General features: G+C 49.5%; 1 protein-coding gene across 4 annotated transcripts in view; it reads left to right on the plus strand.

Moving 5' to 3' along the window:
* LOC102455891 (uncharacterized) overlaps nucleotides 1-26,819 on the plus strand; it is a 100,745-nt gene that overhangs the window by 25,405 nt on the left and 48,521 nt on the right. For 3 of the 4 annotated variants that reach the window (XM_075899815.1, XM_075899816.1, XM_075899818.1), the window contains 20 exons: nucleotides 903-1,082; nucleotides 3,438-3,646; nucleotides 6,091-6,194; nucleotides 6,754-6,872; nucleotides 7,868-8,035; nucleotides 9,607-9,809; nucleotides 10,664-10,767; nucleotides 11,185-11,300; nucleotides 11,905-12,063; nucleotides 12,934-13,133; nucleotides 15,052-15,152; nucleotides 16,441-16,559; nucleotides 17,856-18,023; nucleotides 19,067-19,275; nucleotides 19,758-19,861; nucleotides 20,768-20,886; nucleotides 21,171-21,338; nucleotides 22,382-22,590; nucleotides 24,834-24,937; nucleotides 26,589-26,707. In XM_075899815.1, coding sequence (XP_075755930.1) covers nucleotides 903-1,082; nucleotides 3,438-3,646; nucleotides 6,091-6,194; nucleotides 6,754-6,872; nucleotides 7,868-8,035; nucleotides 9,607-9,809; nucleotides 10,664-10,767; nucleotides 11,185-11,300; nucleotides 11,905-12,063; nucleotides 12,934-13,133; nucleotides 15,052-15,152; nucleotides 16,441-16,559; nucleotides 17,856-18,023; nucleotides 19,067-19,275; nucleotides 19,758-19,861; nucleotides 20,768-20,886; nucleotides 21,171-21,338; nucleotides 22,382-22,590; nucleotides 24,834-24,937; nucleotides 26,589-26,707 — 2,982 coding nt within the window. The remainder of the gene's footprint in view (nucleotides 1-902; nucleotides 1,083-3,437; nucleotides 3,647-6,090; nucleotides 6,195-6,753; nucleotides 6,873-7,867; nucleotides 8,036-9,606; nucleotides 9,810-10,663; nucleotides 10,768-11,184; nucleotides 11,301-11,904; nucleotides 12,064-12,933; nucleotides 13,134-15,051; nucleotides 15,153-16,440; nucleotides 16,560-17,855; nucleotides 18,024-19,066; nucleotides 19,276-19,757; nucleotides 19,862-20,767; nucleotides 20,887-21,170; nucleotides 21,339-22,381; nucleotides 22,591-24,833; nucleotides 24,938-26,588; nucleotides 26,708-26,819) is intronic. The other variant, XM_075899817.1, reaches the window with a different exon arrangement.

Raw genomic sequence — 26,819 nt, forward strand, 5'->3', positions numbered from 1 at the left:
GATTCTAGGATTCCTCCTCCAGACAGTTGCAGTGCCCAGGACAGCAGGAATCACACACAGCACAACAAAGCAACACAATCCCCGCTACGTCACACCGGCGTAGCTTTACATTTTGAACCAAGTTTTCTGTGGCTGTGTTCGTACCCTCTGAGTCGTCCCCAGTCACAAATACCGCAACAAAGCAGTTGGCGGGCAGGTATGGTCGTCAGGACCGTACATTTTCGTGGCTTGGCAGATGGTTGGCAGAAATTTCAAAATTTGCAAGTAAGAGGAATCCCACTGGAAGCCTAACTAAGACTCATCTCTTAGGGTACGTCGACACAGCAGAGCTACAGTCAAATGAAGCTACGCCATGTCAGCTATGTCAATTGCGTAGCTGAAGCTGAAATGGCTTAATTCGGCTTTTGGCGCTGTCTAAACAGCAGGAAGTCGAAAGAGGAGCACTTTTCCCCCGACTTCCCTTACTCCTCGTATAATGAGGGTTACAGGAGTTGGAGTAAGAAGTCCTCCAGCTCGCCGTTATTTCGAAATAAAGGCTTGTAGCGTAGACATGCTCTTTGTTATTTCGGAATAATGTCAATTATTCCAAAATAACGCTGCTGTGTAGACCTGCCCTTAGACAACTGTGTGGCCTAGCTATTCAGTCAAAGCAGCTCCAATTTTGAACTGCAACCCATCAACTATTCAGAAGAGTATCCCCAGTGAATGGTTCGTGAGTTCTCTCAAAGCTGAAATGCAGTTTGCATAACAATCTGATGATTATGCTGAAAATTCTGAAACTTGCAATCCATTTACAGGCAATCTGAAAGGAGAATCAATTCAACAGATCATTTGCTGCAGATAGATCTAGTGGAGACAGATGATGCATTCCTCAGCTAATGGTTGGTGTTTGTGTTTCCTAGGCGGAATTTTTGGGTTTCCTGAGAGCTGACCAGCTGATGGAGTATGTGATGACTTCAGATGCATTATTTAATGTGACCACAATGATTCGGGTCCTGAGAAGTCTGGAGGGCAAAGATTCTGAAATAACACTGCCAAAGATGGATGAATTCCTGACGAAGTTCAATGGGGCTCTTATGCGGGTACGCAGGATTTCACCAAGAAGGAACCTTCCCCCCTCGTTCTTCCACGTCCTTCCCCTTTTCCGTGATGTCTCATGGGAATGATGCTCACTCTAGTGAGAAGGGCTGGTCACTTCTCCTTTTGAGCCCTTCACTGATGACCTCTTTGCATCATCCATGGGAGGTTATCAGGGTGCAGTGCGATGTTCATTCCCCGGACAAGTGTCCTGGAATGGCATCTGGCAAGGACTCGGCTGGGAAATCTTGGAATTTTCGCTCTAGGGGAGGGTGGTCCAGATTGCTTTGCAGTTGACCATCTTTCTGACGCAAGGCTAAGCAGCCATCACATAAGACAGCGACCCCTTCCACTCTGCTTTGTTCCCAAGGGTCGCCCCAGGCTGGTGCACAGCTCACCCTTCTATCAGGAGTGAGTGGGAAGAAATTTGCCGACTTCTTGGGCCTCCATGTTCACATCATGTTATGACACCAGCCTCACTGCCGCTTGGGGTTATCATAGAATTATAGAATCATAGAATAATAGGACTGGAAGGGACCTCGAGAGGTCATCGAGTCCAGCCCCCCGCCCTCAAGGCAGGACCAAGCTCCACCTACACCATCCCTCACAGATGTCTATCTAACCTGTTCTTAAATATCTCCAGAGAGGGAGATTCCACCACCTCCCTTGGCAATTTATTCCAATATTTGACCACCCTGACAGTTAGGAATTTTTTCCTAATGTCCAATCTAAACCTCCCCTGCTGCACTTTAAGCCCATTACTCCTTGTCCTGTCCTCAGAAACCAAGAGAAACAAATTTTCTCCTTCCTCCTTGTGACACCCTTTTAGATATTTGAAAACCACTATCATGTCCCCTCTTAATCTTCTTTTTTCCAAACTAATCAAGCCCAGTTCATGAAGCCTGGCTTCATAGGTCATGTTCTCTAGACCTTTAAGCATTCTTGTCGCTCTTCTCTGTACCCTTTCCAATTTCTCCACATCTTTCTTGAAATGTGGCGCCCAGAACTGGACACAGTACTCCAGCTGAGGCCTAACTAGTGCAGAGTAGAGCGGCAGAATGACTTCACGAGTTTTGCTTACAACACACCTGTTGATACAACCTAGAATCATATTTGCTTTTTTTGCAACAGCATCACACTGTTGACTCATATTCAACTTGTGGTCCACTATGACCCCTAGATCCCTTTCTGCCATGCTCCTTCCTAGACAGTCGCTTCCCATCTTGTATGTATGGAACTGATTGTTCCTTCCTAAGTGGAGCACTTTGCATTTCTCTTTATTAAACCTCATCCTGTTTACCTCTGACCATTTCTCTAACTTGCTAAGGTCATTTTGAATTATGTCCCTATCCTCCAAAGAAGTCGCAACCCCACCCAGTTTGGTATCATCTGCAAACTTAATAAGCGTACTCTCTATCCCAATATCTACATCATCGATGAAGATATTGAACAGTACGGGTCCCAAAACAGACCCTTGAGGAACTCCACTTGTTATCCCTTTCCAGCAGGATTTAGAACCGTTAACAACAACTCTCTGACTAGTTCCTAGTTATGCCTCGCCCTCTCCAGTGGTGACCCAGGAACATTCCTTATGAGACATAGACAGGAGACACTCCATCGCTAGCAGCAGAATTCCATTTGCCTCTTGCCTCTTAGCCATTCCCTCTGCTTCCCATGGTCCTCGGGGCGACAGCATGGGAATGGATCCCGGGAAGGAGCACTGGATTTAGATATGGCCAATAACACCGGCCGCAGACTTGGCAGAATAATTCTGCTTAATTGCAGAGAAAACTCTGAGAAGGGTGGTGGAAGAGGTGCCGGAGAGCAAAAGGAAACGAAGCAGGAATTTCAGCGAGAATAGAAATCTCCTGACAGGGAGAGCTCAGACTGGAAGAGCCTGCTTAAGGGGCTACAATCATTTACAGCTAGGCAGAAATATGCACTAAATACTCACCATAGGAAGCAATCCAGTTAGAGGGACTAATTGGTCTTTTCCACCTCCAATGCTGATGCTTAAGGGGTTTAGGAACCTAAAAATTAATGGAGATTGCCTAGCTCCTAGAGCTGGAAGGGACCTTGAAAGGTTATTGAGTCCAGTCCGCTGCCTTCACAGCAGGACCAAGTATCATTGCTGATTAATTTTTGCCCTAAATGGCCTCCACAAGGATTGAACTCACAACTCTGGGGTTAGCAGGCCAATGCTCAAACCACTGAGCTATTCCTCCCCCCACCTAGCTCAGTTACACACCTTGCTTGTGAGTCTTTGTAAACAACCTGCACAGACATCGCCCAAAGCAAACTATATCCTCTTCTTTCTCAATGCACGTGCATAACCTGCATCTCCTCCCTACCCGCCACAGGCGAACCTCACGGGCGTGCACAATGCTGAAGTGAGACAAGAAATGCTCACAACGTTGTTTACCAGCCTGTCTAAACACTTTTACACGTTCATGGACCTGGATTATGAGGCCTGGTTTGTGGAGAGGCTCAAATTCCTCCTGCCTAGTATGAACGCAGACCTGCTGGAGTTAATACCGGCCGACGTCAGCTTCCCATCCTACACTGCCATGTAAGTATCGCCTGCATTGCTGAGTTCCAGGACAGGCTCCCCCATGGGAAAAATTCCAGTTCACCAGGACTTAGGGGGAAGTTGCATGCTGAAATCCAGGACTTACTTTCCAAGGGATAGCTGTGTTGGCATTACAAATAAATTGTAAAAAATTCTTCTACCTTTGGAATGAAAGAAAATTCAGGCTAGGGATGGAATAGTATAATCGAACAACCGATAAACCGATAAGCAAAAGTTTATAGGTTAATGCTATAGATTACACTTTACCAAAATTATTAGGGGGCTGGAGCATATGACCTATGAGGAGAGACTGAGGGATTTGGGTTTGTTTAGTCTGCAGAAGAGAAGAGTGAGGGGGGATTTTATAGCAGCCTTTAACTTCCTGAAGGGAGGTTCCAAAGAGGATGGAGAGAGGCTGTTCTCAGTAGTGATGGATGGCAGAACAAGGAGCAATGGTTGTGGTGGGAGAGGTCCAGGTTGGATATTAGGAAAAACTATTTCACAAGGAGGATGGTGAAGCACTGGAATGGGTTACCTAGGGAAGTAGTGGAGTCTCCATCCCTAGAGGTGTTTATGTCTCAGCTTGACAAAGCCCTGGCCGGGTTGATTTAGTTGGGATTGGTCCTGCCTAGAGCAGGGGGCTGGACTTGACCTTCTGAGGTCTCTTCCAGCTCTATGGTTCTATGATTCTATGATTCATGCATTTCCTTCGCCGCCCTGCCCGGCTCCCTCCTGACTTGCGATGGGTCTGGGACCTACCTCACTGCAGCTCTGCATTTGAAGTGTATTAGGAGATACATGGGCAGGCAGCCCAGCTTATTTTTGGCTCGCGCCGGGTCTGGGAGCTCAGACATCCCCTAGACAGGGGCTGCTGCCACCCCATGCTGCTGCCTCTGTATTAGAGGCAGCAGCACTGGGTGACAGACAGCTGGTCTGCAAGGGGAGCTTGGCTCCTCAGGAGTGAGGCCGGAGCACACTTGCTGCCGGCCCCACCCCCAGGGACTATAGAATAGTCGATGAACCGATAAGAATTCATAAGGTTACTCGACTGTTCAATTAACCGATATTTAACATCCCTGATTCAGGCTGCGATTTAAGGGATTTACATACTGCTGGCTGGCAGTATGGTAATATCTCGATATATATATACATAGAGCATGGTGGACTCACGCCCATCGGCAGATGCTTATGGCATTTGACTTCCCAGCACAAACTTATGCTGTAGCCGCTCTAAGCAGTCCTGTTTGACCCCATCATTCTCTTTTCCCTACCCGTTCTCTGCTCCGTGTTGGAGGACAACCGTTAGATTACATTGGCCAGTGTTTATAAATCCCATAAATTCAGAATCCCTGCCTAGTATTATTATTATTTATTTCATACTTGTGTTACTATTTGTATTCCAGTAGCACCTACAGTAGCAGAAATCCCCATCAGGATTCTGTATACTGTGCTATATAGGAGGCCACGTTAAATGATCATTCATTGCTATATATTTCTATCTATAGCAATATCATCGAGTATGTCTTTTTGTCTGTCTTTCTGCGAGTCTGTTTGTTCAAGAACTCCTCCTAAATGGTAGGATCCAGGGCCACCAAATTCTGTAGGCAGCTTCCTCTTCTCCTAACTTAAAGTCAGATAAACCAGCACAACCGGCAGCCCTGGGGAAAGGACTGTTTTCCATAACATGCAAAGGGAGGGGCAGCTTTTGCAGAGATGTGATACTCAGAGTGGCCAGTGGGGGCAGCAAGGGGCTCTGCCATCTTGCTTGCCAGCACACCGGGTAAGTAGCCCCGTGCCACAAACCTTCTTCCCTCCCCCTTTCCGGCCTTTGGCCGCAGTGCCAGAGGAGGGGGAGAGAACGGGGTGGGCTGGTGGAAGGAGAGAACATGCCCTGGACCCCAGCCTTCTGCACCCCCTCCCTGCATCCCCAAGACTCTGCCCTGAAGGACCCAGGCAATACTGGGTGAGTCTGCTAGTTAGTACATATAATTATGTCACAGTAGCACTTAGACACCTGAGCTGTGACCAGTTGTTCTATAGAACTACAATCATACAAGCAATAGACAGGCCTTGCCAGAGATTCCTTACATGACAGTCCCTTCCAGCCTTGGAATAAATGTATGAGTTCATGAATCCGGCCCCATGGTTCAGTACATGCAAATCATGGGAAGACTCAAAAAGTTTACAGTCTAACTGGCATCTAGGCTGCTACGAAGGCCCAGAGCCTGATTCTTAATCGGCCTGCACCCTGGGCAAACATCTCTCCCTGGGCAAACATCTCTTTGATTGGCTGGTGGTTCATCTTTTGTGGCCTCGACCTCTGGAAGAATTGGTTCCAACTAAGGCACGATGCCGTGTCGTTATTTTCCCCCTTTGCAAAGCCCCCGTGTCATTGCATACCTCAAATGTGGAGCGACGGTTTCTTGTCTCTTCATCCTTTGCAGCATCCGAAGCCTGGACAACCTCGTCCCACAGTTTTCACCACAGACTTCACACGGCATCTACAATTTAATCCAAAGAATCCTGGGCCATCAACTTAATGCTTCAGGTAGCAGACTGATACCCCGTGGCAACGGCCTGCAAATATCTCCTGTAGAAACATTGTGTGACAACCCCAAGCTCTCCCCCTGTTCCGCCGCTGGGGCCAGAAAGGAATTTCTCCTCCGTGCACAGGGCAGGGAACATGGCTGGAGCATTATGGTCACTAGGCTTTGCCCCGTGTTTCTATGTTCATAATTCCAGAGTAGCTGGATATATGGTACCGTTCATAATGGCCCTACCCCGCCCAACACTCCCAGCAGATGCCCCCTCAGCCCCGCCCTTTACAGGTAACCCTTCCCTATCCTCAAACACAGCCCCAGCAGCCCCCAGGAGCACCACACGCATTCTGCAACCATCACCATCGCCTAGCAACCAACATTCTCCCGCCGGTTCTTCCTGTGAGCCACATCCCACAATCCTCTGTTGCCCTAATCGCGGGTCACATGGGACAAGTGTTCCGCCACGTTGCGGGTCACTGGCCAAAGAAAGGTGAGAGCCACGGCTGGATAAAGCTGTCTTCTCATTGTTCCTCCCTGTCTTTTCTTGCTTCCACGGTGCCTTCTCAGAGACGGTATTTCCTGGCACGTACAGCAACAGCCAAAGTTTCCTGCAGCTCATCTTCTACCGGTTCAGGCAGTTTGCTAACTACACCCAGCTCCTCACCTTTTACAAGGACTTTAATGGGGTAAGTGGATGGGCGTAGTGCGGTGTCCAGTAGAGGAGAATCTCCCTTTTCTACTTGATATCTGGAAAACTGGGACAGTTAAGGCACAAGCCAGCTATGGTGTAGTACTGCAAAAGAGAGTACCCTCTGGGGTCCTTATGCCGCCTTCTAAAGCATCAGAGAATGGGCTTCAAACTAGGGTCGTGAACAGGACTGGCCCAAGCCATTTGTGCACCCCGAGAGCGCGGCCCCGCCCCCCCCGAGCGCATGCGCAGCCCCGCCCACAGGCACCTGGTGCATGCGTGGCCCTGCCCACCCAGTCCGTCAGCCCCGCGCGGTGCCCCCTACAATGGGGCACCCTGGGCAGTAGCCCGGTCAGTCCGTAGCTTGGGCCAGCTCTGGTCGTGACCCAGGACTGGGTGGCGGGATGTCGGGCGCTGGGTCTCGGTGTTGCAGGGGGGTCAGGTGACCAGTGTGGGGGCTAAGGCAGCTCCCTGCCTGTCCTGGTGCCACAGGCTGCGCTGCGCCCTAGAAGCGGCTGGCAGTAGGCCTGGCTCCTACGTGGGGGGTGGGGAGATTGCACAGAGCTCCGCTCACTGCCCTGCCCTGAGCACTAGCTGCACACTCACATTAACTAGGAACCGGCTGCTGGCTGCTTCTGGGGCGCAGTCTGGTCTGCGGTGCCAGGAGGGGCAGGAAGCTGCCTTAGCGCCCCCGCTGCACTGCTGACCGGGAGCCACTCAAGGTCAGCCCCTCCTGCCCCAACCCTGACACCCCCTCCAAATCCAGAGCCCCCTCCTAGAGCCCAAAGCTCCCCTCCTCAGCCCCACCCCGGCGCCCGCACTCTTGTCCATTATTTTGGGTTGTGGCAACAACAATTCTCTTCAACGGGGTCATGAGAAAAAAGGTTTGAAAACCACCGGCCTAGCAGACTACGTGAGCCCTGAAAGCAGTTGTTACGGTGACAAGTAACCAACAAGCCAGCAGCGTCTAAGGCTGTGTTTTCCCCCCACCAGTATGACGTTCTTGACCTGCTGTCTGCCAGACAAATGGGGGAGATGATGGTGGTGACGAACGCCATCAGGAACGAACGGTCTGCGGTCCAGATCCTGGCGAAAATGGAAACGCGCACCTTCGCGGAAATGACCGACTTCATAATGGAATTTAACACTGTGGCAGAACAGGTACAGGAAATGCGCCTCTCCTAGAGGGTGGTCTCCACTTATAAGTCCCAACACTTATTTAAAATAGACCCAAACTGTCAACTTTACAAGAGTTTAATCACGGTGTTCTAGACCGTTGCTATGGCTATGCAGGATTTGGAGGAGGGGAATTATGGGAAATATCCAGCCGAAGGGAAAGACGATGTAAGCAGAGGTTACAAATATGTCCACCTGTCTGTAGACTGTAGGCATCCTACCATTTCAGTAAGGCTGTTGTTTTCTCTTTCTAATGTTTTTCAAAAATAGCTAAAATACCTTAACATCTTCATGTTTCTTTCTTCCTTCGGATAGTATTTCATCCTTGGATTTGCTGGACTCCGCTAAGAATTAACATTAACAGGAGGGTTGTGAACAAGACACGAGACGTGATTGTTCTGCTCTACTCTGCGCTGATTAGGCCTCAGTTGGAGTATTGTGTCCAGTTCTGGGCACCACATTTCAAGAAAGCTGTGGAGAAATTGGAGAGGGTCCAGAGAAGAGCAACAAAAATGATTAAAGGTCTAGAGAACATGAGCTAGGAGGGAAGATGGAAAGTTTAGTTTAGTTTAGAAAAGAGAAGACTGTTTAGGCTTGTTTAGTTTAGAGAAGACTGAGAGGGGAAAGAATAACAGTCTTCAAGTCCCCAGGAAGCAATGGACTTAAATTGCAGCAAGGGAGGTTTAGGTTGGACATTAGGAAAAACTTTCTACCTGTCGGGGTGGTGAAACGTTGGAATAAGTTGCCTAGGGAGGTTGTGGAATCTCCACCACTGGAGATATTTCAGAGCAGGTTAGACATCTGTCAGGCATGACTTTGATGGTGCTTGGTGGGAGACTGGATGTAATGAGCTCTCAAGGTCTCGTCCATGCTAGTATTCTATGAATTGATTTGAAAAACTTAAATAAGAACACCATTCAAAGAAGATATTCATCCCATGATTCCATTATATTGAACAGTTGGGCTACGTCTAGACTGGCGTGATTTTCCGGAAATGCTTTTAACGGAAAAGTTTTCCATTAAAAGCATTTTTGGAAAAGTGCGTCTAGATTGGCAGGACGCTTTTCCGCAAAAGCACCTTTTGCGGAAAAGCGTCCGTGGCCAATTTAGACATGCTTTTCCGCAAAAAAGCCCCGATCGCCATTTTCGCGATCAGGGCTTTTTTGCGGAAAAAAAATCTCTGCTGTCTACACTGGCCCTTTTGCGGAAAAGTTTTTCGGAAAAAGACTTTTGCCCGAACGGGAGCAGCATAGTATTTCCGCAAAAGCACTGACAATCTTACATGAGATCGTCAGTGCTTTTGTGAAAATTCAAGCGGCCAGTGTAAACAGCTGGCAAGTTTTTCCGCAAAAGCAGATGGTTTTGCGGAAAAACTTGCCAGTCTAGACACAGCCTTGTGGATTCCGTATTAAGACCCAGTGGCTTTCTTGCATTCCACACCTGACACAGAAAAATCTCTCCTGGATTGAAATCTCATTTATTTTGCCTGAAGCAATCATTAGGGTAATGGCAAAAGAGCCATGCATGCTCCTCATTGTCTGTTGACTCTATTGTAGAAACATCTCATTGTCCTGCCCAACCCCAGGATTCGTGATTTAGCCTTCGAGACAATATTCAAATCCTTCCAATTCAGCACCTTCACAGCACAGCAGTACGCCTTCTGGTTTGGCTCACAGCTCCAGCTATTCCTGCCCGCTCTAAACACCCAGTACCTACAGCTTCTCCCACTGGATATCGACTGTCAGTCTCATCAAAATCTGTAAGTCTTGCGTGGCATATCTCTTCTCCCAAGTAAGGACTCCTTTCCTCGCTAGAGAAGTTAGATATTTCTAAGATTCTTAGCTGACCCCCATCTGGACACGTCACAGTCGGTAACATATTTATGCAGGAGATTTTTGTGCAACGAATCAGGATTTTGTGGTGTAGATTTGTGCAAGTGAAAGGCTTCCTTGTTAGTACACTGAGCTATTCCCCAGCTGTAGAAGACTGAGGAAGGATCATACAGTGCTTAAGAGGCTAGCATGGGACTTAGGAGACCGGCATTCAATTCCCTACTCCTCTGCAACCGTGCCAGGTGACCTGGAGCAAGCCCTTCTGTGCCCCATATAGAACGGGAATAACAACACTTAATGGGGGCATTGGGAGGATAAATACATTAAAGCTTCTAAGACACTCAGTTGTCATGGCCAGGGGGGCCATATAAGTACCTAACTCTGATGAATAAGGTGTGTGCTTCATATTTAAGAAGGGTTGTTACCAAAATGGGCGTCCCACGACGGACCAACGTCTGTCATGCTTGGGGATCCTGTTGGTCTACAGGACACGAGGTGTTCGTTCACCTTTTAACGTGGAGCCTCCCCATTGGTTGACCAGCTTTGGCCAATGCGCCAGAATTACTCTGGCAAATGCGACATTTTAGTGCAAAACACAGGCAGTGAAATTGCCGCAGGATGGCACATCCCACAAGGATGTCGTGTGGCAACCTAACTGCCTGATTGTCAGGTAGCAGAATTTTCACCAGTTGGAGTTAACCGTTCTCTGCGCAAATGGCTTGTGTTTCTGGAAGGAAGGAATTCTGTGCTAATGTCTGTGTCTGTGATGTGTTTGATCCAGGGTGCAAGCGCTGGACAGGGCGTATGACCATTACACAGAGGAGCAGAAAAAAGCCATCCACGGCAGGATATTTAGATTTCTAGAGTCTTACCATGATATCCAAGGTAAACACACACAAACTTTTATGCCATGGGGTAAAAGGCTCTCTCTTTTCCTCCACAGTAGAAATTCAGACTGTGTGCTTGGCCCATACCTCCCAGACTGCATGGTTTCCTTAAATCAAAACCCGCATCTCAAGCAAAGTGTTCTCCTGAGGAGGGAGACATGCCAGAGACTCCATGAAGTCCACTAAAAACTTTGCTATTGCAGTCAAGTTGACATGGAAGGTGCTCAGATGATATGGGGATAGGCAAAGGCATATACCCTTAGACCGATAGAAACCAAGGTTCTGAAACTGCCGTGCTTATCGGGTGACCTCATATTGAAATGAACCTCTCATGCATTTCTTGAAAGGGTCTGTTTCCAGGCTAACAAGTAAATTGCTGACTTGATTCCGGAACAAGAGCTTTCTCATGTTTTAGGTGGCATGTGTTCCCTGGATGCAAACAGCAGCCAATGGATAACCGGCAACTATGGACGTTTCAGTGCCTATGCCAATATGGAAGAGTTTTCCTCACTCAATCCCCGCTTTGATGGGGTAAGTCGCATCTTTAAGACTGTTGCCTTGCCATCTTGTTTGTCTCTGTGGAAATACGATAGAACTAGATGTACGTGTAAGTTCTTGTCATAGCTTTCAGTCTTACTTATTAGGCCAAAACTATAACTGGATTCAAAAAAGAATTAGACTAGTTTGTGGAGAAGATGGGCATCAATGGCTATTAGCAAGAAGGTCAGGGATGCCACCCCCTGGTCTGGGTGCCCTAAACTTCTGACTGCTAGATTCTGGAAGTGACAACAGGGGTGAATCACTTGATAAAAGCTGTGTTGCGTTCATTCCTTATGAAACGTCTGGCACTGGTCACTGTCACAAGACAAGTGACTGGGCTAGATGAACCATAGGTCTCATCCCCTATTGGCTGTTCTTCTGTTCTTAAATATATTCTTGGTTCTGGACTTCCAACACTCTGGTCATCTGAAGAAGTGGGCTGTGCCCACGAAAGCTCATGAGACTCTCTACATGTTTTGTTAGTCTTTAAAGTGCTACTAAACTATTGGTTGTTTTTTAAGTTTTTCCTGTTACAGACTAACTCGGCTTCCCCTCTGAAACTTAAATATATAGGCGTACTGGTGTTTCTTTTCAGATGTCGGCTGTGTCAGAGTTGTCACCAGAGCAGTTGGCCCAGTTAACCACAGTCACCGGAGCCCTGGCTGATGAGACTGTACTCATCAGGATCCTGAGCAATCTGAACGCTTCGTCAGACCTCGCTAAATTCTTCGACACACTCAATGACGTTGCTCCGGTAATCCTTCCTCGCCATCATCTGAAGCCCTTCCACCCAGTCCCTGCTGTGGCTGGCACTCGCTTCCTCCACCTTCACAGGATGACTGGAGGAGACCCTCCAGCACTGTTGAGACGGTCCTAGATATCAGAACAAGCTGGCCTGAGTAGGAATAAGAGGGGCCCAGCCTGATGTCCTCACTCACATAGCAACCAGGTTCCCTCTAAGCTGCGCAGCAGCACGATCCACAGCTGCTTAATGAGCCCCACCCAAGGGCTCAGAGCTGCCGCGCATGGAGCTGCCTACCCAGGGGGAAGGAGCACTTCTCCCTCAGTGACACCAGCAGCTCCCTGTTGAGGAGAAAGCAGTGAGTCTCTCCCAGCAGATAGAGAGGGGACATGTCCCTGGGTGGGGCTTATTAAGCAGCTGCAGGGTCAGGCTGCCATGCAGCTTAGAGAGAACCTTGTTGCAACAGGAAATTTGCCCGAGTAGGGACAGTAAGGTTGACCTATTTTCCTCCGAGTCTCATTGTTGCAGTGATCTGTAGGAGTTCCTCCTCACAGGCAACCTGTTCCTTCTTCTCCGATCTTGTGCTTAGCTGCAACAAGGCACCAGTGGGAGGGAGTTCCCTGTGGGCCAATGAAAGCACCTGCAAAATATCTTCTCGTAGAGCTTTTCATGGGCAAATATTGTGCACCCCTTTCAAGCTCTCCTTCGTCGTGTCCTTTATTGGAGCCCAATTCCCATTTGCCCCATTTATGTACTGCCCACGTCTGAGACGAGAGATGTGAAAGAATCCAGCTTCATGTTTCAGCCCATGGACAGATTAGCCTTCTGCCCTCCAATGGGAACTGTACGGCACGAATAAGGAAAGGCATTTTTCTTCTACAGGCAGCACTTCAGCGCAGTGTCCACGCGCATCTCATTTTGAGCACTGCCTTCCAAACAATTGCTGCGGGCTTCCCAAAATTCCAAGCCAGCGACTTTGCCTACTGGTTCCAAGATGCTTTCCAAAACGTGCTGTACACAGTGAATGAGACCATCATTGCAGAGATCCCAGTCTCTATATCATGTGACTCCTACCACCAAATGTGAGTCTTCCCTCTGATGGGTGTCTAGTTACAGCTGTCCGTTTCTATTTACTAATGATGAACTTTTTCTCACATGCCGTGGAGTGGTTCCCAGGCTGCATTTGGTTTGTTATGAGAGCTGAGAGCAACGTTCCCCCCGAAAACTAAAACCACTCCAATGAAACACCAGCATTTTGGGGGTTTGTTTCAAACTCAGATCAAGTTGGTAGGGAAAGTCATGGGGGTCCTTGAAGCTTTTGACTTCACCAGGGCTGGTTTAATAATTCAATACACATTGTCTTAAGCATTCACTCCAAGAATAGGCAAAAACTATTGGTTTAATAGAGGTGGCCTTCTAATGAAGGTGGAGTGGAAGGGTGATCTGTAAAGTTTTGAGATAATCGTGGGACTATTTCTTAAGAGGTTGTGTGATAAGGATAGTCTCATGGTCAGGTTTCAGAAGAATAAGCAGAGTTAGTTGGCAATTTGCTGATGGAACAGTTTTCCCATCAGAAATTGTTCGTTCAACAAAACTTGGAATTTTTGCACAACAAATCAAGTTTGTTAACATTTTTCAGGGATTATTACTGAAAACCTTTTGTTTTCATAAGATCCAAGCATTTCATTTTAACAAAGTCGAAAAAGTCACTGAGAATTTTATGTTAAGTAATCTCTCTATATGTTTTAGAGATGTATGCATCTATCTGTATGTCTGTCTGTGAGTTCATTTCTTCAAGAATGCCTCCTAAACAGTTAAGAGCTAGGACCACCAAATTTGGTCTGCAGCTTCCTCTTCTCCTAACTTAAAGCAAAGGGCTGGGTTTGGTTGTGCCAGGAAAACAGGAAGTGCATGGAATGGGACTGTTTCCCATAATATGGAAAGAGAGGGGGCAGAGAGAGGAGGGATGTGATACTGAGAGTGGCCACTGGGGGCAGCGGGCCCATAGGGGAGAACTATACTGCAGAGAGACCACTTAGGGCAGCTGCATGACCAAGAGCACAGCCAGTGCTCTCATGGACACCGCGCTGGGGGGAGGAAAGGCCCCTGGTGGCCAGGGAGGCTGTGGGGAGGCAGAAGGCCTCTGAAATTCAGGAAGGCTGGGGGAGAGAAAAGTCCTCTGGCTGCTCGGGGGGAGCTCTGGGGGAAGACAAAAGGTCCTTGGTTGCTGGAGCAGGGGAGACAGAAGGCCCTTAGTAGCTGAGGGGGGCAAAGGGAGACAGAAGACCCTTGGCAGCTGAGGGGGAGACAGAAGGCCCCTCATGGATGGAGAGACTGTGGGGAGCAGAAGGCCCATATTGGCCAGAAGGGCTGGGGGTGCGGGGGGAGAAAAAGATGCTGCCAGCTGTGGGGAGACAGGGCGGGGAAAAGGCCCTGCCAACCGGGGAGTGGGCAGTGAGAAAGCCCCGCCGGATGCGACACCCCCACCCCCAGCCCTGACCCCACTTCATCCCCCAACTCTCACTCTCTCACACACCCCCACACACCCAACCTCCAGCCCTGCCCCCCCCCCCACATCCCCAAAGTCCTGCCCTGACTCCTGCACCCCCAAGACCACCAGGCCTCCCGTGACCCCTAGATCCATTTCCACAGTACTCCTTCCTGGGCAGTGCTTTCCCGTTTTGTATGTCTATGCGAGCTGGGAATCCTATCGTCCTGCTCAGGAGCGAGCATCACGTGCAGGGGCCTGGGGCGCCCGGAGTCCTGGGTTCTGTCCTTGATGCCCTCGCTGAAGTCTTGTACCGTGGGGATGACAGTGCTGTAGCTCCCAGAAGGGACCATGAGACGTTAGCGATTCATGTTTACAAAGTGGTTTCAAGTCCTTGGATGGAATGCAAACACTGTCGTTATTCTAGGGGTCACATGAGAACGCCCCTGTCCCTGGCTTCCGGGATGTTATTTGACATTTCCTCTCTCTCTTTCTCTTCTCCTCTCACGCAGATTGAAGGGTTTCAATAACATCTATTCCAGCCTCTCCCCAGGAAAGGCACCGAGCGTGTTTGGATTCTGTAAAGCGTTCTTGGCCTCAAAAGTCAAGTCAGGTAATTGGCAGGAAGGAAAGCCTGAACTAGGGAAATGTTCTTTGAAAGCCAAAGACCTGGTGTGCTTGAGACACAGCAAAAGTGCTCATTATCCTTCTTCTGACTCGAAAGGAAACCAAAGCGTGCTTGATAAATTCTCATTCATTTGGCAAACGCTGTCACCTTTTCCTTTCCCCAAGGGAATGTTTGCTATTTCTCTTGGGCTTTTCAGGACAACGTGGCCAATGATAGGTCTTGTCTGCACTGGCACGTTCTGTCAAGAAAAACTGCCTTTGAACGACAAAACCTCCGCGACAGCACGACAAATGTCCCAGCCCGTGGCTGCTTTTCACGACAGAAAACTTCCACTTCCAGAAGGGACTTTTGTCTTTTCCCCTCCCTTTATTGTCAGCAAAGAGCCAGTGTGGACTCTTATGTTTGTTTTGTCCAGAGAACTAGCTTCCACCAGTATCCCACAATGCTTGCCCTGATGGTTCTGCTCAGTGTTCTGTGATCTCTGCTGCCCTGCAGGCATGCACCCCTCCCCTTTCAAAGCTCTGGGAAGTCTCTGACAGCGGAGGAAGCTGCTCTGTTTGGGGAACAAAGAAAGAGCAAATCATTGGGATGCTCCTGTTCTGCCCTGCTAGGAACACAGAGGCAGGCCAGCTGCTGCTGCAAGGAGAGGGCTGGAGAGACGGCTGTGCTGATTTGACATTCCTCAGCACAGAGAGCTCCCAGAGCCACTCATGATGCTGTGGGAGAACTCAGAGAGAATCCCAAGAAGCGTGGGGGTCAGCTCTGCCTTCCCACAACACTGCATTGTGGGATGCTTCCCCACAATGCTTTGCTCCATCTGTCCACTGGGGAGCTAGCAACCTGGCCATGAAATGTCAACAACAGGAGGCAGGAAAAACCAGCTTGAGCGGTTTTCGCTGTTACTGACTTTTGCCTGGCGACAGCACTTTTGTCACCAAACCTTCCCAGTGTAGACACAGCCAGAGCTGGGCTTTAATTGCTGCCAGCAACAAAAAGGGGTTGATACAGACATGTGTGAGCTCTGTCTCCTACCATGTGTTTGCAAAAAACCTTGCACAATGGGGCCCTGATCTGACCCAGGCCTCTTGCGACTACAGCAGTCCAAATAAATACTGCTGCTAGTACTCCATATGTTGGTTCCTGTTACAAACCAGAACTCTGTTGCCTCCACTGGAGTCACTCCGGATTTGCATTAGCAAGAGAAGACGTAAGAGCCTGGTATTAAGGATTGCACCCCTTCCACAGTAGTCAAAGTTCCTTTCTCTCTCTCCAGGTGTTGCATGTGGGAGTATGACTCAAAATATTCAGAACTGGTTGGACCTAAATCTTGGAAACTTCACCAAATATGCCGAGTATCAGGACTTACTCACTTGGAACCAACATTTCCTTGGTGTGAGTATCATATTCTTGATCTCCTAACAGCAGCTACAGAGAGTTATTTGTGTTTCACCCTAAAATCTCTGTTATGTTTTCAGTGTCCTTTCTCCGTGCACCATGGCAGACCAGGGGTCATTTCAGGGCCTGGCCGACTGTCACCCGTGGCCACTGCAGGGATAATCTGTAGAGGCAAGAGACATTCCCCTGGTCACATCTCCCCAACTTCTCCACTTCGATCAAACTTTAAAAAAAACCCACAAATAGCAGGCTCCCAGGCCAGCTGTCTGTGCTCATGTGCTGCTTTTTTAAACAACCAGAGCCCAGTTTGGATACTTTCTCCCTGTTCAACTAGCCAGTCCCTACAGGGTCGCTCCAGGACATTTTTTTCAATTCCTGTTCTAAACAGCTGTATAAAGTGGCCACGTAGTATTAAACAGCTATTGCATCTCACCCCAGATTCACTGCAGGTCAGTGAAGGGTGAAACAATCCCCTATTTGTTTAGAGCTGGACATGCCTTCTGGACTTTGGTGGGGAAGGGAAAGGTTTAATTAAGGTTTGTAAAGAGCAGATTGGCCATAGATGTGCAAAAAACCATACAGATTGAACCTCTCTAGTCCAGCACCCTCTGGTCCAGCAACATCCGTGGTCCGGTATGATTTGAGTTAGCCGGGTGTCCACTTATCATGGGCATGGCCAAGTTTCTCACAGTTCCATAAAGTTTGTTTCCAGTCACCAGTCCTGGCTCTCAGTGTTCTGTAGTGCTATTTAAGGGTCAATTAGAGCTAAAGGTCTTTTAAGAGCCCAGCAAGCAGTGGAAGTGGCAGTAATGCTGCTAGACAATATTGACCTCCTGTGGTCCAGCAAATTCTCTGGTTCGGCACCATTCGGGTGCCGGAGTAGAGAGGTTCAACCTGTAATAAAACATCACACTGAGTAACAACAAGGTAACACCAGAGTATCCTCAAGCATCATCTTCCAAGATCAAATGTGTGTTTACCGAGTGTTCCTCTGCAGCCATCGCTGTATAAAACACAGATCCTTCTTTTTCAATCAAGGACAAAACATGTCACTATCTGACACAGAACCTGATGGACGGTGACTCTCATGTCATTGGTTTGATTCCTGGAGAAATCATTTTCAGTTACATTTCAACAATGATTTTCAAAAACTGCCAAGGGGAATTTGGATGTCATTCCTTTTAATAGGATTGGGTGTCTAAATCCATTGGGTCTGTCTGGTTAGGAGCCCATCCAGCGATTAGCATAGGGTGCTTGGAAAAGCATCCACCTGTTTTGTGTTCTCTTCTCTAGATGGGAGTGTTGGATAAGCTGGCCCCGGTACAACTTGCCTCTTTTACTCTGCAATCGGATGCCATTAACAAGGAGGAGGTGATGTGTCAGGTCCTCGCGCAATTACAGAGCAAACCAGTGGACGAGATCTACCAGTATTTAGACCAATTCAACAAAGAGGCCCAACGGGTATGAATTGGAACTGGCATCATAATGACACGGCTGAAACTGACGGTTTCAAAAGAACAACACTTCCCAGTGTTCCGTCAGGCCATTCTAAGGGTCCGCCTCCTGGGATGGCTGAGGGTCTAGCTCAGAATATTTACAAAAAAGGGTGGAATGTATGACTTTTCAGTATAGAAACGTGGACAAAAATGTTCACTGTTCAGTGTCTGAAGTGAGGTGCCTAAATCTATAGTCATTTACATAAACAGAAGCATCTGAGCACACCCAAACTCCCACTGAAGTTATTGGGAGCTGCAAATCCTTTAAAAATGGCAAACGCCCAGTGTGCCAGTATCAGCTGTCTGTCTGAGGGTTTAACGGTACATCCATCACTGCAAGAATATGGATTATTAGTGTTACATTCCAACTACTAGAGGCAGAGGTGGGGCTCTGGTATCGTCAATAGAAAACAATGCAGGAATAATTCAGGCTGAGGCTGTGCTGTCTTTGCCTTGTCCGGGGCAGGAGGCTTACGGAGTGCCTTGATGTTAAAGTGGTGGAGCGAGTTCCTGCATGACCTATGGGGTAGGGTGCTTGCCTCGGGAGGACAAGGGCATAGGTTCAAGTCTTGGCTCTCCAGGGTTGGGTCTGGCCAGGACAGCCAAAAGCCAGGTGGCCCCAGGGCAGGAGGGATAAAGGGGCACCCTGACAGTAAGGTGGTGCGACACCAGCAATGTGATATGCTTCACAGTACACATCCACAGAGCATTTGTGGCTCCTTGGGACACATTTAGAGAGCCCTGCATGGACACAAAATGTGTATCTGCATGCTTTGCAGATATCCACAGATGGGGATACCTGCAGATTTAACACAGAGCTCTGAAAATTCACAGGATTCAAGGGACAAAATCCAGATCTACAAAAATGAGCTGTGGATATAAAGCAGAGATCTGGCAATACACAGTTAGCTTCCTTGCAGAGAGCATAGCTGGGGAAGGCTTTGTAGCGGGTTGATGATCTCCAGCAGCAGCGTTTAATTCCCGCGGCTTGGTCGTTTTTCCTTTCAGCTGACGATAGCCACCATTAAAAATGAAGCAGTGAGGAAAAATATGCTCACCCAGTTTGTGCATGAGATCCAGGCCGGCTATTCGGCTTTCAGCCCTCAAGACTGGACTCGTTTATTTGCAAGACTCGAGCTCCTGCTGCCAAGTGCTGGCGAGACGGAGATTCAGCAATTCCTGACTCACGTGTCTGGCTGTGACGGTTTCCGAGCCATGTGAGTGCACAGATGGAAGTGTAACCCTTTCCTCCGTACAAAGGAAGAAGCAATTTACGTGGAAGCACAAAAAGACGCTCTAGGGTTGTATTTCCCCTTATCACAATTTGAACAAAATCGTTTTATTTATACAATGCTTCATCACGCAAATATCCACAGACATCAGGGTCAGATCCTTGATTCTTAGAGGTCCATTTTTAAATCTACAACAGGAGCCCCTCACGATTTGTGGCCTGGGAGGGGGGCAGTGAGGGCCGTGGGTTACGGTGATTTCCCCATGGGTCCCAGCCCGTGCAGTGAATTTGGGAGGCACAGAGAGCTGCAAGCTAAGGCTCCCTGCATTGACAAACCTTGCCATTCATGGTGGTTGCCAATACAAATTTTGTATCTGCGCGGGGCTGTCGCGAGCTGTATCAATAATAATACCGGAAGGTGTTCAAAGATGAAAGTGACCTCTTTTCTCGTGTGATTCCATTCCTCAGGGTAGCCTCACTCAGCCAGGTGCATCCTTCTATGTCGCCGGTGAATCAACAGGGGGTCTACAGAGCTTTATTCGCCTTCCTTGAAAATCAGTACAACGCAACAGGTAATTCGGATGTAAAACTAATTGGTTTCTAGTCTATGAGTTCGATGTTGCCGAACAAGTGGTGTCGTGTGTTCATTAATGCTTTCTGGAAGGAATTTTAGCAGGCATTCCTCTGCAATCACAGTAGCGCATTCTTTAATACCCAGGGCTCATCAAGCCGCAGTGAGCCCCGCTCGCCAGCCATTCGGTTCAGCATGCTGCACATGCGCTGCTCATGCTGCGGTGCCGTGCCGGGCTATAATCTGCTCGCCCATGGCAAGTAGATTACCTTAATTGTTGATCCCGTTAATACCGCATATCATGGAGATACTAAGGCCTTGTCTACACTGTGTTTCCCCCTTCCTCTGTTGATCTAACCTATGCAACGTCAGCTATGCGACGTTGACGCATTTACCGTGGCATCTTCCATGTGGTAATGTCAGTGGGGGTTGCTCTCCCATGGATTCCAGCTACTCTTCCTGTCCTGATGGAGTACTGGAGTCAATAGGAGAGCACTCGGAGGTTGATTTATCATGTCTAAGCAGACACGCTAAATCAACCGCCGGAGGATGGATCACGGAAGCGTTGATCCAATGTGTAGTGAAGACGAGCTCCAAGTGACCAAAAGAGAAGGGTGTGTTAGCTGGCAGATAACAGCTTTGGAAGCACTAATTCTTTCAGGATGGGGGAAAGGTACCAATGGGCCTGGATGGAAATCAAGAGTATCTCCACGGAGATCAGTGGAGGCGTAGTGGTTTAAAACGGGTGTGTGTAATGGGAGAACCAGTCCCAATGTTCTGTAACTTTTAGGTCCCTTTTTGGATAGTATAATTACCCTTCCGCCCTCAGAGCCAAGCTAGCCTAATCAAAAAAGAAGGCGGTGGGAGGGATTCAGTCATTCATCTCCTGTGTGGCTTGGCATTTCAGGTTCTGCCTGTGCTTCAGGCAGCGAGGGAAGCCTGGATTGGCTCCAGAATAACTTTGGGGCATTTGCCGAGAACGCGCGCTATGAAGATTTCACCAAACTTATGGCCAGTTTCAATGGGGTGAGTCTGCATTTCGTTCTACTTGCTAGGGGCTGGGTTTTGTCCCCCTTGCTCAGGTTCAGTAGCTTCCTCGGCGAGTGATCCCACTGAAAAACACGGGGCTGCTTGTGGAGAAACGGATTTCTCAACATGAGCGAGAGGAAATCTGCCCCAATGTATCTTCTCCCGTGATGGAGCATCCCTCATGGAGCACCATGGCTGCCTCACTTAAGGGTTGTGTCGTGGGTCCCAGCTTGCTGGCTGTGCCATGGCCTCCCCTTAAATCTCATCCCTGGTCTTTGCAGTTTGACATAAGAGATAACCTCACTTCAACGCAACTGGCTCACGTCTTCTTCGGCACGGATGTCCTGGACGAGAGCGCCCTGGCGGAGCCCCTCCTGGTGTCCCTGCAGAGCAGGCCAGTTGGCGATGTTGTCGCCTTTGTGACAGAGTTTGTGGCCATGGCGCCTCAGGTAACGTATCGATACACCAATGTGAAGGGGTTTCTTCATTGCCCAATCGTTTCCAGGTGGCTAAGCGCACACTCGGGGCAGGGCTCAGAGCCAGATCAGTCATCGCTTCCGGGAGTAGCCCACCCAGCAGCTGCTGGTTTTGTGAGCACAGATTGAACCTCTATTAACTGGGACTCTCTGGTCTGGCAACATCCATGGTCCATGGGGGTCAAGAGTCCTGCAGGCCAGGAAGCAAAGCCAGGGCTGGAAGCGGCTGGTGACAATGGGGGATAGGAAGACCTCCCCTGGTCCTAGGGTTGCCAGATACTTTCACAAAAAATCCTGAATATGGCAGGGAAAAGACTGGGGAGGAACAAACTCCCCAAACTTGGGGAGACTAAGGGGGGGCTATAATAGCGGTCTATAAAATCAGGACTGGAGTGGAGAAAATGAATAAGGAAGTTATTTGCTCCCTTGATATAAAAATTAGGGGTCACCCAATGAAACGAATAGGCAGCAGGTTTAAAACAAACCAAAGGACGTTTTTCTTCACACAACACACCGTCAACCTGGGGAACTCCTTGCCAGAGGATGTTGTGAAGACCAGGACTTTAACAGGGTTCAAAAAAGAACCAGATAAATACAAGAAGGATAGGTCCAGTAATGGGTAAGGATGGTTCTCAGAGGCTGGGAATGGGTGACAGGGGAAGGCTCAGTTGATGAGTCCCTGTTCTGTTCCCTCCCTCTGGGGCACCTGGCATTGGCCACTGTCGGAAGACAGGACACGGGGCTGGATGGACCTTTGGTCTGACCCAGTCTGGCCGTTCTTATGCTTCACTTGCGTTTTTAACAGCATTGCTCATTCTACGTAGCAGAAGACTCTGTATTAGTCCCCAGGAAGGACTTTAATTTATATTGGATCCTTCTAAACGGCCATAGACACTTGTAGCTGCCGTGTGTTTTATTACCCTGGGACATCCACAGGAGGAGCGGGTCGGAAGCTGCTCCTGTCTGGCTGCACACGGTGGCAACCCCGGCTGAGAGCTGTTGTCTTTGTTTTGCAGCAGGGGATCATGTCGCTGGCAAACACGCAGGTGCGAGACGCAATGTTCAACGTCATCTTCTCCAAAGTCCGGAGCCAGTTCACCACGTTCAGCGTCTCCCAGTACAAGGACTGGTTCCAGGACAGGCTCCGGCCGTGGCTCGCCAGCATCAACGCCTCTGCCCTGGCGACCCTCCCGAAGAAGATCCCGTGCGGAGTTTTCCAAATCATGTGAGCATTCCGCAGCCTCGACTCCTTTTACCCAGCATGCACGGCAGCGAAGGTGGGCAGAGAGACCCCTGGGATATCAGCTGCAGAAAACACAGAGGAGCTTTTTGCGCAGGGAGAGAACCCGGCGTATCTGCCTGCGGCTGCCTGAGCAGGGGGGTTGAGTGCATTGCAGAGCTGCGGGATTTGTGAGGTCCTGATCTGATGGGGACAGAGAGAAAGGAGAATCGTAGAATCACAGAACACTACAACTGGCAGGGACCTCGAGGGGTCATCGAGTCCAGTCCCCTGCCCTCACGGCAGGTCCGAGCACCGTCTAGATCAGGGGTGGGACATAATTTTTGGACAGAGACCACATCAAAACTTGTTGAAGTGTCTCCGGGCTGCCCAGGAAGGGGCGGGGTCAGGATGCTTTTGGGCTTCCCCAGACCGTGACTGGTCTGCGGGTGGGAGAACCTCTTCCCCTCCACCCCACTTCCCACTAGGCAACCAAGCCCCTGGCAGGGCAGGAAGAGGCTTTGCATGCTCCCCCACCCCCAGGCCAATCAGGGCTTGAGGACAGGGGAGCGCGTGAAGCCTCCTCCCACCCTACCCCCCCACCCAGGAGCATGTGACACTTCAAAGTGCCACGTGCTCCTTGCAGGGAGGGAGGAGGCTTCGTGCATTCCCCCGACCCCTAGGCCAATCAGGGCTTGAGGACAGGGGAGCGCGTGAAGCCTCCTCCCACCCTACCCCCCCACCCAGGAGCATGCGACACTTCAAAGTGCCACGTGCTCCTTGCAGGGAAGAAGGAAGCTTCGTGCACTCTCCCGACCCCCAGGCCAATCAGGACCTGGGGGCAGGGGAGCTGCTCAAAGCGTCCTTCGCCCTGCCCCAGCCCTGTGCGAGCATATGGCACTTTGAAGTGTCGCTCACTCCTCATAGGGTAGGGGCAGGGCAGAGGAAACTTTGCACAGCTCTCCTGCCCACAGGCCACTCAGGGCGGGGAGCGCGTGGCGTCTCCTCCCACCCCACGAGCAGCACATGGCGCTTCAAAGTGCTGAGTGCTCCTGGCAGGGCAGGAGGAAGCTTCGCACGTCTCTCCCCTCCCCCGGCCCCAGGCTCTAATTAGCCTGGGGGTGGGGGAACAGCAGGGCCTCCATGGGCTGGATCAACCCACTTGGTGGGCCGGATCCACCCCTTGGAGGCCCTTTTGCCCACTCTGGTCTAGATCATCCCTGACAGGCGTCTGTCCAACCTGCTCTGAAATATCTCCAGCGATGGAGATTCCACAACCCCCCAGGCAATTTATTCCAGTGTTTGACCACCCTGACAGGTAGAAAGTTTTTCCTAACGTCCAACCTAAACCTCCCCTGCTGCAGTTTAAGCCCGTTGCTTCTTGTCCTGTCCTCAGAGGCCAAGGAGAACAATATTTCTCCCTCCTCCTTGTTAACACCCTTTTAGGTACTTGAAGTTGTACCTAAAGTTTCTTCAATTTCTCTCTTCTTGCCCTTGGGCTTAAAGTGCAGCAAGGGAGGTTTAGGTTGGACATTAGGAAAAAATTCCTAACTGTCAGGGTGGTCAAATATTGGAATAAATTGCCAAGGGAGGTGGTGGAATCTCCCTCTCTGGAGATATTTAAGAACAGGTTAGATAGACATCTGTCAGGGATGGTGTAGACGGAACTTGGTCCTGCCTTGAGGGCGGGGGGCTGGACTCGATGACCTCTCGAGGTCCCTTCCAGTCCTATTATTCTATGATTCTATGGTACCCCCTTGTATTTCTATGCGGTCATTTGCACAGCTGGAGGCTGTGGGCGGAGCTTTGTGACAACTAACTGAGCATTCAGGGAAGTGATGCTGTGTGTCGGATCGCTCTCGAGCAGTGGTTTTCAAACTGGGGTACGTTACTCCTAGAGGCCCGTGAGCTCTCGTCAGGGGGGCATGCAGGAAAAGTCCCGTAATGACGGACAACGCATTCTAGTGAGTAAGACTTGGCAGTTGAATCAAAGGTATATTCTGACCCCAACTCGGAGCGGGGTACCTGGTAGCAGACGTTTTTTGGAAAGGGGAACATCATCTACCACATTTTGACAACCACTTCTCTAGCAGAGCACAGTCCCCGAGCCTCCTGCAGGCGCAAACTGCTCATCGACTCACCGCCGACTCCCATTTTACAAAACCATCGTGTGTCGAAGGGCTCATGCCACAGAGCTGCGGGGAGGTTTGATCCAAGACACCAAATACCCCCCTCTTCTTTGCCCACAGAATGGCCGGCCTAGACAGCAGCTTCCAGCACATGTCACCCGCGAGCCAACACGATGTTTACAGCTTCGCGAGGGCCTACCTCACGGCCAAGGCGGCTCAAGGGGGTACGTTGAGAGCATCCCGCAACCGTCTAAGTTCCGTGACTCTTCTACAAGGACAGAACTCCCAGCGACAGCAACAGGCTGGACGCCAGGTCACCTTATTCAAAAAGTGACGGACGCCAACGCACCTGGTGCCTCTTGCTGTTACTCCCCCACCTTCAGCTGGAGTAACTAGTCCACATCCGTCTGCAAGGGAGCAATGCGAATTTGCCTGCAGGGATGGGGATAGGGTTAGGAGCTGGCGACCCACAGAAAAATCAGTCGCGGGTTGTGTAACCCACATGCCGAGGCTACACAGCAGCGTGATTTCAGAATAACATCAGTGTCAAGGCTGATTCCCCACTCTGGCATGATGAATGCAGAAGTGGGGGCCCACAAGTACCCCAAAACCTTCTCTCTCCAGGCTTTGGTATAAAACTTCTCCCCCAAATCCTAAACACCTAGATTTTGGGGATAAAAATCCGCTGCCACCATCAAGTGGTTTTGAACCCACAAACAAGGGTGGATACTTGAAACCAACCCCAGGGTGCCTCAAGCTCTTTCCCCCAAAGAGCTTGAAAAATAGAAGAGAAAAATACAAACTGCCATCTGTGGCTGCTGTCCTCTAGTCAGAGGCAGGCAGATCCCACAGACAGATTTTCCAGGACGCAGAACTGAACCAATACCAGGTTCATAAAAAAGAAAGCACTTTTATTATCACAACAATACTCCTTAGCATAATGACTAGATGGAAAAAGTCACCAATTAATATACTCATGAGGACTCCCATGGGCCAAAACTTAGTTACAAAAGAGAGGAAAACCCATTTCTAACAGCACAGACATCTGATCCAAAGTCCCACAACAGAAAATAATAAAACAGATGTATCTTTACTTTACCCTACTTACACATTATGAAGAGTCTTTTTCTTAGAGAGAGACATGTCTTCTGTCTCCCTCAGTATCTAGAGAAAACTGGCCCAGAGACAAAGGAGGGAAAACCCCCAAATTCCTTTGTCCCAGTTTAAAATCCCTATCTTCATTTCTATTGGCTGACTGCTACCTGGCTAGATACAGTTAACCCCTTAGTCCCCAGGTTGCTGGCCATCCCTCATGACCATGACAGTCAGTTATTCCGAAATAACATAGGGTATATCTACAGTTGCACCCTCTTTCGAGAGAGAGATGCAAATGAAGACATTCGAAATTGCAAATGAGGCCGGGATTTAAATATCCCGTGCTTCATTTGCATATTTGCATGATGGCGCTATTTCGACATAACAGATGCTGTTAAGATGTGGTCATTTCGAGAGAAAACCCTTCCCTTGAAATAACTCTTTGAGGAATGGCGCGGCACTTAGATCTCTTACAGCGAGAGCTAAGAACAAGGGAGCGCTGCAGCCTAGGCTGAGACGTAGCTGGCTTTTAGCTCGAGTGGTAGAGACTCCTAGACTCAGCTCCAGAGGGTCCAGATTCACACCTGCCTTCAGGTGGTTACAGTTGCACAAAAGGGAGAAGTAAATCCTAGATTTTCCTAGGGTGGAGGGTCTGGGGGTGCAGGAAGCAGGCTGGGTGGGGGGTGCAGGAGCAGCGTGGGGGATGGCTCCTTGGGGATGCACAGGCTCCGTGTCCCCTGCTGGTCCCAAGCTCTTCCCCAACCTGTGTTTTATTTCAAGATGATCCCTGCACTGAGAACACCAAGGGCAGCTTGGGCTGGCTACAAGCAAACTGGGGCTCCTTCGGCAGGTTGGCCAGTTACGAGGATCTGGTGGGCATCAAGGCAGATTTCAGCGCAGTAAGTACCGCCGGAGCCAAAGGCCTGGTCAGCACCCTCCTGCCGGCAGCTTTGGTTTCCCTTTTGGCTGCTGGTCAACGTCCCGCTGCAAAAGGACCGGCCTATGGCTTTT

Source organism: Pelodiscus sinensis, chromosome 16, assembly GCF_049634645.1.
Source record: "Pelodiscus sinensis isolate JC-2024 chromosome 16, ASM4963464v1, whole genome shotgun sequence".
Taxonomy (NCBI): domain Eukaryota; kingdom Metazoa; phylum Chordata; order Testudines; family Trionychidae; genus Pelodiscus; species Pelodiscus sinensis.